This window comes from Hyla sarda, chromosome 4, assembly GCF_029499605.1.
Source record: "Hyla sarda isolate aHylSar1 chromosome 4, aHylSar1.hap1, whole genome shotgun sequence".
Taxonomy (NCBI): Eukaryota; Metazoa; Chordata; class Amphibia; order Anura; family Hylidae; genus Hyla; species Hyla sarda.
In genome coordinates this window covers 305,998,612-306,018,184 of record NC_079192.1, presented here as the reverse complement: position 1 = coordinate 306,018,184, position 19,573 = coordinate 305,998,612, and the positions used below count along the sequence as shown (strand labels likewise).

Here is a 19,573-nt window from a genome sequence, read left to right as displayed (position 1 = left end):
TGCGCCGTAGACCGTCAGTGCTTTTTTAGAAATGTAAATCCCCCCATCTCGCCTTGAGTACCAGAAGAACAAAGCATTCAGACAGAGCTATTATGGAGGATTCCCAAGAGAGGCTCCGTCATGCTGAAGGTGACCTTCAAATACTGCTGTGTGTACCGAATATCCCATTAAGTACCAGTGATCTGTGGAAATGTGTTTTCGGTGCGTGGATCAGGGATAGCGTGGAAAGCAGAATGCGATTGTACGTTCCACTTCATCTCATTTGCTGTCATCTGGTTTCTTTGGTTTTCCTTCTTTTTTAATTTATTTTTTTTTGGCCCTTTTAATAAATTGCTTTTAATTTTGCAGCCGTATTCCTATTAAGTAGCCGTTTCTGTTTTCTCCAGGCTCTGAAGTGTGGCATCCGATCTGCAAGCAGGCGGCCCGTGCGGAGAAGAAGCTTAAAGTGAGTGCACTGTGTACTATTCAAATATTCATTTTAATATAAATTTTATATTTATATCATATTTATATATTTATAATTATATATTCATTTAAAATTTATAATAAGTGTAATATTCAAAAATATTCACAGTTGTTCAGGCAACATTTATTTTATTTCTTCACAATCTTTATTTATTTTCTCTTTCCTGTTTCCTTTCAACCAACCAGTTCCGCATTTACACTGGCAGAACGCAAATTTGTACGACTTTAAGAATTCATATATAATCTAAACAGCAGCCCTAGGGATGCACATTTAAAAAAAAAAATAAAAAAAAAATATAAATGTAGATTATGAAGATTATTTAAAGGGAATCTGTTGATGGTAAAAAAAAAATGTGGTGAAATCCGCAGGCATCATGGTATGGAGCAGGAGGAGCTAAACAGATTTATATATCGTTTTGTGGGAAAAGATTGAGTATTACTTGATATTTATTCATGTAAGCATCTGTTCATTTTAGGCTAAGTAGTTCAGTGGGCGGTCCTACTGAGTGATTGACAGCTATCTGTACCTGTAAGTGTGTCAATCACTGATTAGCACTGCCCACATGACTACTTAGCCCAGAATTAGCAGAGGTTTATATAAATAAATAACAAGTTCTACCCAGTCTTATCAATGTGCATTTTTAATGTGACAGGTTCTCTTTGATTTGAAAAAGTGGAAGAAAATTTGGGGAAAAAATGCACAGTATACTTAAAGGGATACTCCACCCCTAGACATCTTATCCCCCTATCCAAAGGACCCCTGCAATCCCGGCTGCAGCACCCCAGACATCCAGTGCACGGAGCAAAACGGATGACTGGCGATGCGTGGCGGAGGCTCGTGACGTCACGGTCATGCCCCCTCAATGTAAGTCTATGGGAGGGGGCGTGACGGCTGTCACGCCCCCTCCCATAGACATGCATTGAGGGGCCATGGCCCTGATGTCACGAGCTTCCGGCGCTGCACCCGACGCTCTAAACAAATTCTTGGTGCAGCAGGGAGATCGCAGGGGTCCCCTGCGGCGGGACCCCCGCGATCAGACATCTTATCCTCTATCCTTTTTATAGGGGATAAGATGTCTATGGGCGGAATACCCCTTTAAAAATTAACCTTTAATGTCCCTTGAATAAAATCCACAAACAGGTAAGCGTACAAACCACCATCCCTCTCTGACGCATTTCTGCTTCACTGGCCATTAATCATAGGTAGCGGGTAACTATATATATATATATATATATATATATATATTGTACATGATATTCAAATAACCAATGAAAGTAGAACATGAAAGTGACTTAATCATTCAAAATAATAACAAGCGTATGATTCAGACCACATGAAAATACAGAACCCATCAATGTTTAGGCGTTTTGTATGCCTGTCTCCTCCTCTCGCTGGGTTTAATAGCTTAGACCAGTGTTTCCCAACCAGGGTGCCTCCAGCTGTTGCAAAAATACAACTCCCAACATGCCCAAGCACCATGGTTAGAAATCGTGTGCTTAGATTTGTTTACCTCTAATGTGTGTAGTTCATCTGTGGTATTCCTCGGGATACCTGAAGAAATGTCTGGAATGCCAATGTGTACCACGGCACACTTACAACATGCCTATTGATTTTAATCGAGCAAATGTAGTCTTAGTGACTATGTTTCAACTTTTTCTAAACATATAGGGGTAGATTTACTAAATACTGACATTTTACACACCACTCTAGTTATTCTGTGCTGAAGTAAGGTGCAAGCCTCTAAAAGAATGTGTCGCATCTGTGGCTGTCTATGAAATCTATAATGGGTTGGCACAGATTTAAGCTATCATTTATGCCATTTTCCTGGCTTAAATTATAGTAAATTTGCCAGTCCATACTCCTTCATGTTAAAGAGTACTTGTCACCAAATAAAATTTGTAATATAGTGACAGCTGCAAAGAGCCTCACTGAAAGATGCACAGAGCCTGAGGTCTTCTATTCATCACAGCACTGCAATGATGTGAGGGCGGAAGTCATCCCCTAGCAGGCTTCAGTGATGTCATACCTGCTGGGAAATGCCCACCTACTCCTGCTGGGAGGTTGCACTATGTGAGCAAGAATAAAAGTATGATACACAGCTTTTTAAAGCTCTACATTTTTTTTAAGGGTGGGAGGAGTGTTAGGAGTAGTTAGGGAACATAGCCTAAGTTAGTTTAGAAAAGTTTATTTCATGACAGGTACTTTTTAAGTCCTACCAGCTTTCTAAAAAGTGTTGAATGTCATGTAAAAGGGGTAAAAAGACAGAAAAAACATCATACCTTTTTTGTACATGCAGTAGACACATTTGAGTACTACACACAATTTGGAAATCAAAGTACACATAGTCACTAGCAGATTACACTATGTCCAATAAAGTGAATAGGTCCTTATTATGCCACAAAAGTTGAAGCTGGCCCCTTTTTCTTCCAGTGGCTTGCAGTGCACCTCAGCTTCCGCCATGTTGTGTTCGGTAAGTGGGATGTCGGCGGGGGGGGGGTGTTCTTGCTTCTGTCCTTCCTATCTTCTGACGTCCGAGGCGAATCTTTTCTTCCTGTTTCTTCCGTGGCTCAGCGACGAATCTGCAACCTCTTCCGGCGCATGCGCAGGTAGTTTGTTTTTTTTACCAATAAAGTTTTTTTGTCTAATTCACAAACTGTCTGCGCTTGCGCGAAGCTACGCTATTAGCGTAGACCTAACGTACGCTACGCTGTTAGCGTAGCACTTGCGTACTCGCGCATGCGCAGACAGTTTGTCAATTAGACAAAAAAAAACTTTATTGGTAAAAAAAAAAAACTACCTGTGCATGCGCCGGAAGAGGTCGCAGATTCGTCGCTGAGCCACGGAAGAAACAGGAAGAAAAGATTTGCCTCGGACGACAGAAGATAGGAAGGACAGAAGCAAGAACACATCCCCCCGACATCCCACTTACCGAACACAACATGGCGGAGGCCGAGGTGCACTGCAAGCCACTGGAAGAAAAAGGGGCCAGCTTCCGGATCTTCACAAAAGGTAAGAAAATACATATATACATAATCACAACACACATAAAAAAACACATACTTATACACACAGAACACACAAACATAATAACAAAAAACAGTATAAACAAGGGAGAACCCCTTTAAAGTCCCAAACTGGTATTGATGCTGCTTGTGTCCAACTGTGAAATATTGGCAAGTAAAAATGACATGGGAAGAAGTATAGGAGCAGAAAATCCACAAACTGTCCGGTAAGGATGCTGTGTCCCCATCTTGGTATGTGTTTTGATGTTTTTAATACAACATGGACATGTTAAAATTGTAAAAAGCTCCTAAATATTCATCCTAAAGCTGCAAGACATTACTGTACTAGGTTTAAGACAACAGACTCTTCACTTACCCTTTTGGTACCTTCACCCAATTCATAGGTCAACTTTGTGTTTGGCTTCTTTATAACCTGAATAAATTGAATCAACATAAAGAGGAATTACTGCTGTGCAACGTAGCTGCATCTATTTCAGCTAAGTCAGAAACTGGAAGGAAATATATAATGAAACCCTATAGAAGTGTACAACAGCAACCTTACCCTCTCAGCACTGTTTGCAAGTAGAAGCAGATTGTAGGATGACACAACAAAAGAGGCCGAGGAGAAGGACAGTGATGAAGGACGATAACTCTTCTATTCTCTATTATCTACCGCAGCACTATAGGTCTAGCTGAAGGATGCTGCAGTGTGTATGTGTGCTCATAGGATGACCTGCTTCCTCCATAATACACATTCTACACAAGGGTCTATTCTCCCTTCATAAAGGAACCTTCACGAGCCATTGCTTCAGAAATATTACTTTAGGGGCAAACATTTAGCATTAGAATGTGCAAAACAGCTGCAAAGCCATATCATTGGCAGGTGGAGTGAATAATATTGGTTATCTCATAACAATGCTACCTGTCAAGGGATGGGATGTGTCAGGCTGCAAGTAAAAAGTCATTTTTCTGAACATGATGCGTTTGAAACAGAAAAAAATGGTGAGTGTAAGATATCAGACTTTGTCATGGGTCAAATTGTAATGGTTAGTAGGCTGGGTCAGAGCATCTCCAGAGCAGGAGAGGTTTGCCATGGGGATTTACTTCTACTCTGGACAGTTCCTGACACAGACAGAGGTGTCAGCAGAGAGCACTGTGGTCAGGCATAAAAGAACAACTCAACTTCCCCTGGAGCATACAGCAGCTGATAAGTACTGGAAGGATTAAGATTTTTTTTAATAGAAGTGATTTACAAATCTGTTTAACTTTCTGGCACCAGTACCTACCTTAACAGTAATAGGTGGATGACTTTAATGGTGGATGATCAGTTTAAATTGTTATTAAAGGGAATCTTTTAACAGTTTCACCTGCGCTAACCTGTTGGTAAAGGGTTATAGTACGGGTGACACTGATGAAAACCATACGTACTGATCTTCTGCTCATAGCTTCATTTTTCTGTAAGCCCCAGTGTTTTGGATATGCTAATAAGGAGCTTGGAGTACAGGGGGCATTCCCAAGCCGACCCTGCTGTGTTCCAGAATGGAGTTGCAGTCTGCAACATAACAGCTGTGGCCATGGCTATTGCACATGCAGAGAAAAGCCATTATGCTGCAGAGTGAAGCTCCATTCTGCAGCATAGCAGGCTCATCACAGGGGGAGGAGGCATGAAAATGAGGAAGTCAGCGCAAACAGATCTTCAGAAAATCGGACGTCACATGCACGAGGGGCTATTAACCATATCCAAAAGACATGGATTACCAAAGAATGGAGCCATGGACAGAAGATCGGTGAGTATGATTTTCATCAGTGTCATCTGCTCTATAACTCTGTGCCAACAGATTAGTGCAGGTGATACTGATAACAGATTCCCTTTCAAGGGGTGCTCCTACCCCCTCAATGCAAGTCTATAGGAGGGGGCATGACAGCCGTCACGCCCCCTCCCATAGACTTGCATTGAGGGGGCAGGGCATGATGTCATGAGGGGGTGGGGTTATGATGTCACAAGCTCCCAGCGCCGGCTCCAGCATTTGGAACAGTTTGTTCCAAACGCTGAGCAGAGGAGTACCCCTTTAAGGAGGACTAGGAATGAAGAAGTAGAAACAACCTTCTAATGATAAGACACAAAGACAAATGAAGAGACCTGGTTGCCTTGCTCAACGAAAGAAATATGTCAGCTCTCCTACAGTTTTTGTTATTTGTTTCGTCATTATTGGATTGTGATCATGTTGACCAAGTCCTGGCCTCAGCATTATTAAGTAAGACCTGGAGAAAATAATGTGCTGTCTTCATTTCAGGATGATTTCCGTTTCTCACATCTTATACCAATGTTTTGAGGAATAGCTCTAAGCATTTTGGGTGAGTCATGACTATGAAGAGCAACTCACCAGCCCCATGACGGAGACGCAATGTTCCTGAGCTGATTATCTCTACTGCCTGTGTCATTATTGGATGATGTCTGTAGATCTTTCTGTTCCCTCCATGCAGGGTCGTGCCATTAGAGGTGTAATGAGCATCCTAGAACAGAAATGGGATTGATGCGGCACAGTTGTGCTTTCTGCAAAGGAAGAAAGTGATTTTTTTTTACAAGAAAGATCTAAAATATGGCATAGAGCACATAAAAATCTTGCCTGGCAGCAGCTGAGAGTTCAAGGACAAAGAAAATCCTTATCAGGACGACCAGGCTGGATATTATACACTTGAGCAGTAAACACTAATGAATCATTGCGGCACACGAATCCTAAGTTTATTATTTACTCATTTTTATGTTCGGAAAGAATATTTAGTATTTTCGGATACTAATGCACCAAGGAACTCAAGGAAACTGCTTTAATTTAAAGGGAGTGGAGTTTTTCTGAACATCTGGAGCATATTTTGCAGTACAATCTGCATGTGTAAGGCTGGGTTCACATATATGAGGCGTCCGGCATAATTTCCCTCCAGCATGCACCAGAGGGAAACTGATACTAGAACTCATCCCATTCATTTGAATAGGACAGTTCACAATCATCCAGCTTGCTGCATTCCCCTGTCCACCGTGCAGAAATGATGGGCACCAGATGGCCTACAACTGATGACAAGTTGTCATCAGTTGTGGCATCAGTTGCGTCGAGATCTAGGCTGAGTTCACCTATGCCGGATGCCGGACGTATGTGAACCCAGCCTAACAGACTTTGATTCAGGTTCAGTGCAGATTACACCCCTGCTACGTTATATGGGCTGAAACCCCTAGTAAAAACTGAAATTCACACACTGCACGTTATAAAATTTGCACATAATTTCTGCACAGAAAACAGTCTGTATGTAAAATCCACAGTAATTGAACCTCATGTGAATTTACACTTAAAGGTGTACTCCACCCCTAGACATCTTATCCCCTATCCAAAGGATAGGGGATAAGATGTCTGATCGCGGGGTCCCGCCGCTGGGGAGCCCCGCAATATAGCATGCAGCACCCACCGTATCTGCTTCCGGAACTGCTGGAGGTTCTGGCTCCCGACCACGGGACGGAAGATCGTGACGTCACGACTCCGCCCCCGTGTGACGTCACGCCCCACCGCCTCAATTCGTGACATCACGAACACTAAACTCCCTGGGTACACTGGGTTATAATGTGGATGAACAGGAGTCCAATGAGGGGTCACTTACTTAAATATGTCCAGTAGGTACTGAGATATGTCCCCCAGAAGATCCTCTGCTGAATTCAGTGATTCGCGCACAGGGGACGGGGCTCTGCCGGCTGAATTTACATATTCATTGTCTGTGACTCCACAAGGAGCACTGTGGTCAGACAGAAAAGAACTTCCTCTGTAGTATACAACAGCTGATAAGTATGGGAAGGATTAAGATTTTTTAATTGAAGTAATTTACAAATATGAAAAAATTATATAGGTATGTGCAGCTCACAACTAATATGCACCGAGGTCAAACTGGGCAAGCAACTATACCTTAATTGCTAGAAAAGGGAAAACCAAAAAATACACAATGTAGCCCGGACCTTCTAGGTGAGTAAATGAAAATAGATATACGTGGATCGTGCTTCAATAATAATCAATATTTATTATAAAATATGAATAAGATTAGGCACTTCTCACAGGGCCCTTGTGAGAAGAACATACATATTAAAAGGCAACCTAACAATATATTTAAGCATATAGTAGTTAAAACTATAATCCTGGCATAGGATAATAAAATAGCAGAATAAGATCTGTACCAAACAAATATGTTAAAGAGTTGCTCTTCTGGGTATTTAGGGTAGATATGTCCCTTTTAGATACAGTAGCAAACAGTCTGTAATATTAGAAATTGTTACCGGTCTGTAAATGGTAACTCAGGCGATGGGTGTTGTTCCCGCAATGACTGGGTGTCCGTGGTGCGCACAGTCCTCTGTGGGGCGCTTCCAATCGTGAGCCTGGTCCAGTATTATCTGAGCGCGGTGGCAGTCGCTAACGGCTGAGGCGCTGGCAGGCGCCGAAGATCGCAATGATGCCCGGGGACTGCTGGCGCTGGCATGCGCTGGAGTTGGTATTCCTCACCGCTTTACTGGTTGGTGAACAGGACCATATACTGGAGGGCTGGAAGTTCACCTCGTGTTGCCGGCGTCTGACGTCAGCTGTAGTCAGAGCCGGGATGGCTGCACCGGGATGGTTACACCGGAATGGATCTGAACTGCTGGACCGGGTAGGTAGCAGAGTAAAAGCGCTGATAATGGTACAGTTCATAAAAGGTAACCGGCCTTGAGGTTTGGGCACAGTTCTTCGAAGGTAATACTATGCCAGTAGATGTGCATAAACGACTAGACGCGTTTCAGGGTTGTATAATATAACCCTTTCCTCAGTAGTCATGATAGTTGCCATGAATCATCGGTTATTTTATATAGGCACAGATCCCACCCCTTAACACATTGATAGATAATAATAAAAAACATAAATGGATTCAATGGATCGGTTCACTTAGAGAGCAATACTAGGTATAAAGTGATGTGTGAATTCTGTTGGACAAGTATAGCAATGCGTTTTCCCAAAACAAATGTATTTTTTAAAATAAAGAGAGATAATAGAAATAAAAATAAAAATAAATCACAGACTGCGTATTGGAAAAAGATAAAAAAGAAGAATGAAATAAAATAAAATAAAACAAAAGATAATAAAAATAAAAATAAAAATAAATTGAATAGAAATACAAAAATTAAATAAAAATAATAATACTAATAAAAATGAAAATAAAAATGAAAATAAAAATTGAAATTAATGAAATAAACACAGAGAAGAAAATAAAAAATAATAATAAATAAATAATAAATAAAAAATTATATTTATTATTTATTTATTATTATTTTTTATTTTCTTCTCTGTGTTTATTTCATTATTAATTTCAATTTTTATTTTTATTTTTATTTTCATTTTCATTTTTATTTTCATTTTTATTAGTATTATTATTTTTATTTTATTTTTGTATTTCTATTCAATTTATTTTTATTTTTATTATCTTTTGTTTTATTTTATTTCATTCTTCTTTTTTATCTATTTCCAATACGCTGTCTGTGATTTATTTTTATTTTTATTTCTATTATCTCTCTTTATTTTAAAAAATACATTTGTTTTGGGAAAACGCATTGCTATACTTTTCCAACAGAATTCACACATCACTTTATACCTAGTATTGCTCTCTAAGTGAACCGATCCATTGAATCCATTTATGTTTTTTATTATTATCTATCAATGTGTTAAGGGGTGGGATCTGTGCCTATATAAAATAACCGATGATTCATGGCAACTATCATGACTACTGAGGAAAGGGTTATATTATACAACCCTGAAACGCGTCTAGTCGTTTATGCACATCTACTGGCATAGTATTACCTTCGAAGAACTGTGCCCAAACCTCAAGGCCGGTTACCTTTTATGAACTGTACCATTATCAGCGCTTTTACTCTGCTACCTACCCGGTCCAGCAGTTCAGATCCATTCCGGTGTAACCATCCCGGTGCAGCCATCCCGGCTCTGACTACAGCTGACGTCAGATGCCGGTAACACGAGGTGAACTTCCAGCCCTCCAGTATATGGTCCTGTTCACCAACCAGTAAAGCGGTGAGGAATACCAACTCCAGCGCATGCCAGCGCCAGCAGTCCCCGGGCATCATTGCGATCTTCGGCGCCTGCCAGCGCCTCAGCCGTTAGCGACTGCCACCGCGCACTCAGCCATTGCGGGAACAACACCCATCGCCTGAGTTACCATTTACAGACCGGTAACAATTTCTAATATTACAGACTGTTTGCTGCTGTATCTAAAAGGGACATATCTACCCTAAATACCCAGAAGAGCAACTCTTTAACATATTTGTTTGGTACAGATGTTATTCTGCTATTTTATTATCCTATGCCAGGATTATAGTTTTAACTACTATATGCTTAAATATATTGTTAGGTTGCCTTTTAATATGTATGTTCTTCTCACAAGGGCCCTGTGAGAAGTGCCTAATCTTATTTATATTTTATAATAAATATTGATTATTATTGAAGCACGATCCACGTATATCTATTTTCATTTACTCACCTAGTGCATTGTGTATTTTTTAATTTACAAATATGTTTAACTTTCTGGCACAAGTTGATTTAAAAGAAAATGTTTTCCAGTGGGGTACCCTTATAAATGTGAGTGCAGGTGCAGTGACCATTATTAACATTTTCCAATAATATTTATTTTTAAATAATTTATTAAATAACAATCCCTCCCCCCCAAAAAAATAAAAATAAATAAAACTAAAATGAAAAAAATAACTACAACCATTTCTGTGATTTCTACACTAGCAAAGAGCTGGTGTGAAATGTTTCAAAACTGCCGTGACTAATGAAGACCTTTAATCATTCTCATGTTACACTTTAAATATCTGATGGAAACTTGTTCGTGCCAAAATTGTGTCATAAAATGCTAAATTTTGGACGTAAAGAGTATGAATATGACCCAATTTGTTACTTCATCTCTTGGAAAGAAAAATCAATCCCATGAATAAATAGCTAAAGGAGTATTCCACTGCCCCAGGGTTCGGAACATTTTGTTCCGAACGCTGGGTGTGGTCTGAGGGGGTCGTGATGTCACGGTCACGCCCCCTCAATGCAAGTCTATCGGAAGGGGCGTGGCAGCTGCCACGCCCCCTCCCATAGACTTGCATTGAGGGGACGTGGTGTGATGTCACAAGGGGCGTGGCCATGATGTCACGACCTCCGCAGCCAGCAGCCAATGTTGGAACAAAATGTTCCAAATGCAGGGGCAGGGGAGTGCCCCTTTAAGAAGTGCAAGACAAGATGAGCTGAAGAGTCTGAAGGAGAAAGGGCATGTAAACTCAAACAGATGTACCGTAAAAACTAAATTCCCTGAAAAGAGCTATGGCTAATGGAGTGAGGTTTACTGTTTACCGAACTACTATATTGACAAAGCACATGCAACTGAGCCTCAAAGCTCCCTGTGTGGAGGAATAGTCGACCATTTGCCCATAGCAACCAATCAGATTGCTTATTTTATTATTAAGAGACCTTTTCAAAAATGAAAGAAGCAATCTAATTGGTTGTTATGGGCAACTGGTCAACTTTCCCTCTGCATAAATCTCCTTCATAATGTAGACGGAGTTAGTATTTTTACTTGTTTAAGTTAAGACTATCACTGGTAGTATTGTTTGTATGAACAATGCCATCTTATGTATGTGGGCACCATTAGGTTGGGTTTACCTGTGGGCACCTGTGTTGCCTCTACATAGTTTTACAGTAAATCAATCAGATTTCCATTCCAAGTGAATAAAATGTTATTATTTTACACCATTTCTGGTTTTCACTGTACTTTTTGTTTGTTTCCACAGTACAGAAGAGCTTCTGAAACCTCTATTTCCCCACCAGGATCCAGCATCGGCTCCCCAAACCGGGTCATTTGTGTAAGTGACTTGCAGTGACATATCTGTGGAAATGTTGTGTGTGTCATGTTTATCCTGTTTATTGTATTTTATTTGCATACTAATCTTGACTTTACCTGCTTCCAACCTGCCCTATTTGCCCTATCAGTAGAACAGGGAGTGCTGAAATTTAGAATATTTGGCTTAGTTTATATGGGATGATTCCTCTTACCCTTTTCATTCAGATGGATGATAAGCTATTTATACTGCGGCCCCTCCTCTACATTTACTTGCGGAGACATTATTATAGAATTGGAAGAAGGAAAAATCAGGTTACCATGTAGCTTTAAAATGCCACTGTCATGAGAGAGGGACAATTTTACCAAGGGTGTAGCCGCCAGTCATGCATATCTACTCAATGCATGGCTCCCTGGTGTGTTATTCTTACCTTCTACAGCCCAACACACACCACTGGGCACTTCTCCAACCAGTATCACCTAAAGTCTAGTATAGTATAGTCTCATAACAATGGCACTGTAAACTGCCCATAGCATAGCTGTACTGTCACAATTCCCCATAAACATATATTTTTGTTTGTTTAAACATTTAAATTAGTGCTGTGGAATATCATAAACAGCTACCAGGCTTATCTACCACAACTTTTCCTAGGGATAATGCCAAAGAAAAGGATAAAATAAATCTTCTTGTTATAATGTCAACCAACAAAAATCTATTGTCTATGGCCAGATTTAGAAAACTATGTAGGAACGTGACATACAAAGGTTTGCAATCTTCTATTTCAGATCTCCAAGTCTTCTCTAAGAGAAGTCATCCAGAAGGAACAAGACTGTTTCTCTGGTGCCACCTATAGGTAGTTGCTCCATAAGTCAATGGCCAATCATATAAGAGCCTTGAAACATGATTAGGTATTTCAGCCAAACGAGAGTCTCCTCCCAAAGGTGGAGACACCTATCTGTAGACAGCTTTTAGTCTCTTCCATTTGGAGGAGACATTGGTTTGGTTTAGATCCTTTGTCAAGTTTAAAGGGGTATTCTGGGTTTATACATCTTATCCCCTATGAAAAAGATAGGGGATAAGATGTATGATTGCAGGGGTTCTGTCACTGGGGACCCCTCCGATCTCGGTGCAACCTCCGGCATTCTGTGTCGGGTGCTGCCTCCAAGACAGGGACGTGATGTCCCGGCCACGCCCCCTAAATTCATGTTTATGGGAGGGGGCGTGACGGCCGTCACACCCCCTCCCATAGACATGAATGGAGGGGGTGTGGTGTAATGTCACTAGGGGCGTGGCCGTGACGTCATGTCCCCATCTCGGAGGCAGCGCCCAGGCACAGAATGCCAGGGGCTGCACCGAAATCGCTAGGGTCCCCAGCAGCGGGACCCCTGCGATCATGCATATTATCCCCTATCCTTTGGATACGGGATAAGATGTATTATCCTGAAATACCCCTTTCAGGCTCTTATATGGTCAGACATTGACTTATAGGTTACCTACCTCTAGGTGGCTCTAGAAAGACAATTTATCTTCCTTTTGGATGAAAAGGGAATTAGTATATTTTTCCCATGGTGCATTGCCTGTAAAACTCTATACACAGCTAGATCCCAAAATGTATTTCCCAGAAAGCATTGTTTGGATTACAACAGAATTATTTGCCCAGATGTATTAATCTGTTTGAGACAAAAACTGTCTGATTTGCCCATAGCAACCAATCGCAGCTCAGATTTCATTTTACCAACTCATTCAGATATGAAAGCTGAGCTGTGATTGGTTGTTATGGGGGAAAACCAGAGAGTTTTTATCCCGGACAGATTGATAAACCTGGGCCAGTATTTCTTTCTGCATGTTTCCCTGGCTTCTGTTTGATGGTCACCGTTAACCCTTTCAGCCATATTTGTGAGCTGTATTCTCCCATAAGGCATCTTTATGGCTCATTGAAGGAAATGGGTCATGCGGTGTCGGGAGAATAATCATCTCAGTAAATATGGGCTCTTGTCACCTGTTCTTTTTTTCCCTTCTCTTCCTCCTTTTCTCTCAGGCTAAAGTAAACAATGAGATTCTAAATTACAAGGACTTAGCTGCTCTCCCTAAGATTAAAGCAATCTACGCAGTGCAGCGCCCTGACCTCATTTCTTACGAGCCTTATAGCAGATACACGTCGGATGAGATGCTGGAGAGATACAGCTATGGGGAGGTACAATAACATTATTACTTAGCCTGCCGATGCAGGTCACTGCCGAAATAATCCCTCCTGCACATCGTTGTCAGTATCAGTGTGTGGAACTTCTCCCAGTCTTTGTGTGCATGTCCATGGCTTCATATAAAAACATTTTGTAAGTTTTAGTTAAACCCAATAGTGAAAACTTTATTGTTGTTTCAAGTAATTAAGGTAATACGTAGCAATATGAACATTAACCTTGGTGTTGTGTAGAGATGAGCAAACTTACAGTAAATTCGATTTGTCACGAACTTCTCGGCTCGGCAGTTGATGACTTTTCCTGCATAAATTAGTTCAGCTTTCAGGTGCTCCCGTGGGCTGGAAAAGGTGGATACAGTCCTAGGAGACTCTTTCCTAGGAATGTATCCACCTTTTTTAGCCCACCGGAGCACCTGAAAGCTGAACTAATTTACGCAGGATAAGTTATCAACTGCCGAGCCGAGAAGTTTGTGACGAATCCAATTTACTGTAAGTTCGCTCATCTCTAGTGTTGTGCTTAGATAATGCAAGGTCATATATACCTTTCTATATCTTCCTGCTCTATATGTACAGTGCATGGTCACCTACTGCCCAATACATACAAAGCATTCCCAAAATTTTCAGACCATTTCCCTTTGTTTCACATTTTTGTTGTGTTGAGGCCTCATGCTAAGAAATAAAATAAAAATGTTACCCCATCATTCTGCACTTAAAGGGGTACTACCGTGGAAAACTTTTTTTTTTTTAATCAACTGGTGCCAGAAAGTTAAACAGATTTGTAAATCACTTCTATTAAAAAATCTTAATCCTTCCAGTACTTTTTAGGGGCTGTATACTAAAGAGAAATCCAAAAAAGAAATGCATTTCCTCCGATGTCATGACCACAGTGCTCTCTGCTGACCTCTGCTGTCCATTTTAGGAATTGTCCAGAAAAGCACATGTTTGCTATGGGGATTTTCTCCAGTTCCTAAAATGGACAGCAGAGGTCAGCAGAGAGCACTTTGGTCTGGACATCACAGGAAATGCATTTCTTTTTTGGATTTCTCTTTAGTATACAGCCCCTAAAAAGTACTGGAAGGATTAAGATTTTTTAATAGAAGTGATTTACAAATCTGTTTAACTTTCTGGCACCAGTTGATTTAAAAAAAAAAAAAAGTTTTCCATGGGAGTACCCCTTTAAAGTTATGAAAATTTTGTTCAGAACGCTCGGAGCCAGAAGCTGTGATTGTGACATCACGGCCATGCCCCTCTTGATGTCATGCCACGCCACTACTTTCATGTCTATGGGAGGGGGTGTGTCAGTAGACACGCCCCCTCCCATAGATATGAATGGAGGGGGTGTGGCGGGGCGTCATGAGGGGTGTGGCCGTGATGTCACGACCACTGCCGCAGGAACCTGGTGTTTGGTTAGAATGCCAGGTGCTATGGGAGATTGTGGGGGGGCCCCAGCAATCAGACATCTTATCCCCTATCCCTTGCATAGAAGATAAGATGTCTAGCAGCGGAATACCCCTTTAATACCACATCATGGCAAAGTGGAAGCAGAATTTTAGTATTTTTTCTTTTAATTTATGAAAAAATTGAAAACATTTTTGCATGGTCATAAGTATTCAGACCCTATGCTATAACACTCAAATTTAGCTCTGGGGTCTCCCATTTCTCTTGTTTCTACACCTTGAATGGAGTCACCTGTGGTAAATTCAGGTGATTGGACAGGATTTGGAAAGACACAGGCCTGTCCATATAAGATCTCAGAGCTGATAATGTATATCAGAGGAAAAACCAAGCCATGAGGTGGAAAGAACTTCCTGTGGAGCTCAGAGACAGGATTGTGAGGAGGCACAGATTTGCAGTGCTAAACAATCTGGGTTTTATGAGTTGCCAGAAAGAAGCCTCTCATCAATAAAAGACACATGAATGGCCACATGGAGTTTTCGGGGGGAAAAAGCACCTTAGCTGACTCTCAGACTGCTGGTCTAGTGAAACCAAAATTTAAAATTTTGGCCTCAATTCTAGGAGTCTTGTCTGCAGGAAACCAGGCACTGCGTATCACCTGCCCAATGCCATCCCTACAGTGAAGCATGGTGATTACATTATACTTTGGGGGTATTTTTCAGTGGCTGAAACAGGCAGACTAGTCAGGGTTGAGGGAAAGTTGAATTGAAGAAAGGATAGAAAATCCCCAAATCCAAGTGTGCAAACCTTGTGGCATCATCCTCAAGACTGGAGGCTGTAATCACTGCCAAAGGGGCTTCAAGTAAGCATAGAGTTTAAATACTGATGTCCATGCAACATTTTTGTTTTTCCTTTTTAATAAATTCGCAAAAAAATCTAAATTTCAGTTTTTACATTCTTTTTTTGTATAACTGTTTATTTTAGAAGGCTTTTAGTAATTTTACAGTAAATAGAAGAATAAGACATACTGCAAAAAGTATGAAAACATCATAGAAAAGGATACATTATATTCTTATTAAGGAGCACCCAAATTTAGTTGATTTAGCACAAGGCCATGACATAACAAACTGTCGTGTCTAAAGACTTTCTGAATGGCCTGTACGTATCTGAGACTAGGGCTGCCTGTTAAGTGATAGTATTTTATGTGTATTTTATGACAATGTATTTTTATAGAAAGCCCAACCATAGCCTTATCAAACATACGTCTCTATCAGTCAGTTGATGCTGACTTTTTCTTGCTTTCCAAAGGACATTTATGAAGGAATGGATCTCCGTCAGAGACGGTCATCAAGCCCAGGATATATTGATTCTCCTCTCTACAGCCATCGAGACATCTCTCTCACCATGCCACGTTCTCCCCAGCATTACTATATGTCAGGTAAGCCATCCACTCTCCATATATTGTATGTTCATCCACTGCTGAACTATTTGTTCTAGTTTTACCAATAGATAATCACTTCATTTTCCTAGCTGTCCCTCCGCTACATCCTTATCTATATTATCTCTAGTTGATAGATGATCTTGGGACCTTATTGTGGAGATGCCAATGTTTCCCTTATGTCAATATTAGAGGATGGTCAAATCTACCGTTCACATATATCTAAATAAATCTATACCAGATGTGGACTTATAAATAAGAATTTGTATTGTAAACCATTAAGAGTACAAATGTAGGCCTAGTAAATTACACTTTGATAACCTTCAAGACTCTTTACATCAAGATTCAGTCATATTTCCCCTATGGCCAGTGATTTCAAAACAACTATAAGTCATTGAATATTGAACAGTGCTACATACTCAGACCATCCCTCATTTCTTACTATCGATATCATCTATCACTATAAGGTTTTATATAATCCATAAATGATGGATGTAATTCCCTATAAAGATAGTATTTGCCTCCATTATATATGGGGTCAAGAGAATCACCCCATCTTGACTATGACGTCCCACTGATTCTCAGCATCTCACTATTTCTGCTTTGTCTTTTTTCTTCTCTTATTTCACACTGTGTGTCCTCTTTCTTCTTGCTTCTTCACGTCTCTCTTGTTGCCCTTTGATGCTTACTCATTCTGCCTTTCAATCCACATTCACCAAACTTTTTCCAGGCACAGAGAGTGGTCGTAACTCTCCTTATTATAGCCAGGTAGATGTACGTTGCTCTACACCAACTCTTTACCAAGCTCCTCGACATTTCCATATACCAGGTAGGAAGCAATGGGGCTGTCGGAAAAACAACAGATAGTCAACCAAGAAATAAGATATATTGTGTTACAAAGAGTAATCTTAATCTGAGAACTACAATTGAATAGTTTTTGTTAAACGATACTCCGTTGGAAACTGTTCCGAACGCTGGAGCCGGGAGCTCATGACGTCATAGCCCCACTCGATCATGACAACACGCCCCCTCAATGCATGTCTATGGGAGGGGGCGTGACAGCTGTCACGCCCCCTCCCATAGACTTGCATTGAAGGGGCAGCCTATGACATCACAAGCTCCTGGCGCCGACTCCAGCGTTCAGAACAGTTTGTTCCAAACGCTGAGCAGCGGAGTACCCCTTTAGGCACACAACTTTATTGTCATCACAATAGCTGACTTTTTTTTATTTCACACAACCTTTAACTTATATGACTGGATATCACATATGTATGTTGGCCTGTGGTCTTGCCGTTTCCTTTAAGCACAGTACCACTTCCATCGCAACTTCTTCCTTTACCTTCACAATAGCACTGTCACATTGGCCCTGTAACTTTATAATCAGACAGATAAGCCTTGACTGAACATTGTTCTTCTTGTCTCATCTGACTCCTATTTTCCTCTAACTCATCTTGGCTTCTCCCTGTTGTCATGTCACCTCTGTCTCTTGTGATCGGTGTTTCCTTACTCTCCCTCTGTTCTGTACACTCCCTCTTTCACTTTTCCTCCTGTCTTTTTCCTTCCTCTTTCTGTCTTCCTTTTCCCACTTTCCTCACAGCAGCAGCGGAAAGTAACATATATCGGAAACCCCCCATCTATAAGCGTCATGGTACTGTTAAGTCCCTTCTGCATGCTACACCTTGCTGTATCCAATGCATTGCATTGCTTAGTCATTGATGTGCTGTGTACTCAAATGTCAGTGTTGCATGTCTTGATATGCAAGTTCCATGTTTTGCATGGTTAACATGGGTTTTATACAGTGCATGATTCTGAGGTGGGAAATATGGTCTGTTTTTTCCTAAAATGTAAACCCACTGGATTAAACATAGAGCATTTTATCATTGCATCTGCGGCTTGTTTGCAGAATAGCGAACAATTCTATTAAAAGTTGTGAATAGAAATGTAAAGTTTTGATACGTGCCGCTGTAGTACTGCTTTTCATGGGTAACCGGTCAACTGGTTTAGGAGTATTAAACCATAAAATTTTGATTTGCACCTTTTACTCGGACATTCCCTTTTTATGTATTTTGCCTGTAAGATGTCATGAAGACATTAAACACAAGATTAGACAAAAGTGTCTCCAATCTATGTCTCCAATCTCATACAAACTCTTTAATAATGCCATACTAGTGGGATTAGTAATTATCACCAAAAGTATCTCCATGTGCCAGTCAGATCTTTGAGAACAATGTTCCTATTTTTGCCTCAGCATTTGGAACAAAAATCCCTATTTTAGGTAGGATTAAAGGGGCAAACTTTGTCATTACAATTTCATCTGCCAGTTTGGCTTCCTTGTAGCAGACCAGTCCGCAGGAACATATGGGTCTACATAATCCCATTGCTAGTTAGGGTTAGTCATCATGATTCCAGACATACCTTTATTAATTCAATAGTCTTCTCCATCAGCCTTATTGCTAATATGTAAATGAGGTCGATGAATGGCTCGAGTGCCCAGTAGGCATTCCCCAGCGTGGCAAATGCCCAGTTAAGTCCAGCCCATGTTCTCTGTGTCAAAGTTCACTGACAGGCTTGCATCCTTCTCCTGTTACTAGATAAAGAGGACATAGGATGGACGTACCTGGGCTCTTGCCATGCTGGGTAACACTCCCTGGGCACTTGAGCCTCATTTCATATTAACAAAAAGGCTTATATCTGGTATATCTGCAATGCTCATAAGAAGCCCTATCTAGCCATGGGCTTATTATTTCTGCTCTTTTCCTGCTGACAGGTTTACTTTAAGGTGCCATATAGCTATGAAAAAGTACCATCACCTTTGGGATTCTTGGTAACCGGGACTAAATCTACAGTGTTAACATTTTAGCATTTCTCAGAAAAGAAGCTATGTGACAGAGTAGTGCCCTAAGTGCAGAAATGTAGGAATGGAAACAACAAATAGTTTTAAACTACCCAGTAGAGGTAGACATGGACTCTGGCTGTAGTGTCCCTTTAACCAGCTTTACCCTTATAGCCGTGTCTTAGTCACTGGGCCTCTCCTTCCTGTACCAGTTTCTTCTACAGTAATACGGCTGATGTTATCAGGAAGGATTTATGGTGGCTAACAGCCAATGTATCAAAACTTTACAATGGGCTCCTTCTTTGGTAAAAGGAAATCTATGCACAAAAATGAAACAGCAAATTC

General features: G+C 40.8%; 1 protein-coding gene and 1 long non-coding RNA gene across 10 annotated transcripts in view; one reads left to right on the top strand and one right to left on the bottom strand.

Annotated features, from left to right (window-relative positions):
- LOC130369465 (uncharacterized) overlaps nt 1–6,017 on the bottom strand; it is a 63,790-nt gene extending 57,773 nt beyond the window's left edge. Inside the window, exons 1-2 of the long non-coding RNA XR_008892768.1 lie at nt 5,853–6,017; nt 3,845–3,901 (exon numbers count right to left, since the gene is read on the bottom strand). This is a non-coding gene — a long non-coding RNA (uncharacterized LOC130369465). The remainder of the gene's footprint in view (nt 1–3,844; nt 3,902–5,852) is intronic.
- The window catches only part of ABLIM3 (actin binding LIM protein family member 3), a 246,405-nt gene that overhangs the window by 207,708 nt on the left and 19,124 nt on the right, over nt 1–19,573 (top strand). For 2 of the 9 annotated variants that reach the window (XM_056574789.1, XM_056574783.1), the window contains exons 8-13: nt 387–445; nt 11,318–11,389; nt 13,404–13,559; nt 16,266–16,395; nt 17,126–17,224; nt 17,996–18,043. In XM_056574789.1, the coding sequence (XP_056430764.1) occupies nt 387–445; nt 11,318–11,389; nt 13,404–13,559; nt 16,266–16,395; nt 17,126–17,224; nt 17,996–18,043 (564 nt within the window). Of the gene's footprint in view, nt 1–386; nt 446–11,317; nt 11,390–13,403; nt 13,560–16,265; nt 16,396–17,125; nt 17,225–17,992; nt 18,044–19,573 lie in introns of all 9 variants that reach the window. The other 7 variants (XM_056574782.1, XM_056574781.1, XM_056574788.1 and 4 more) reach the window with 5 other exon arrangements.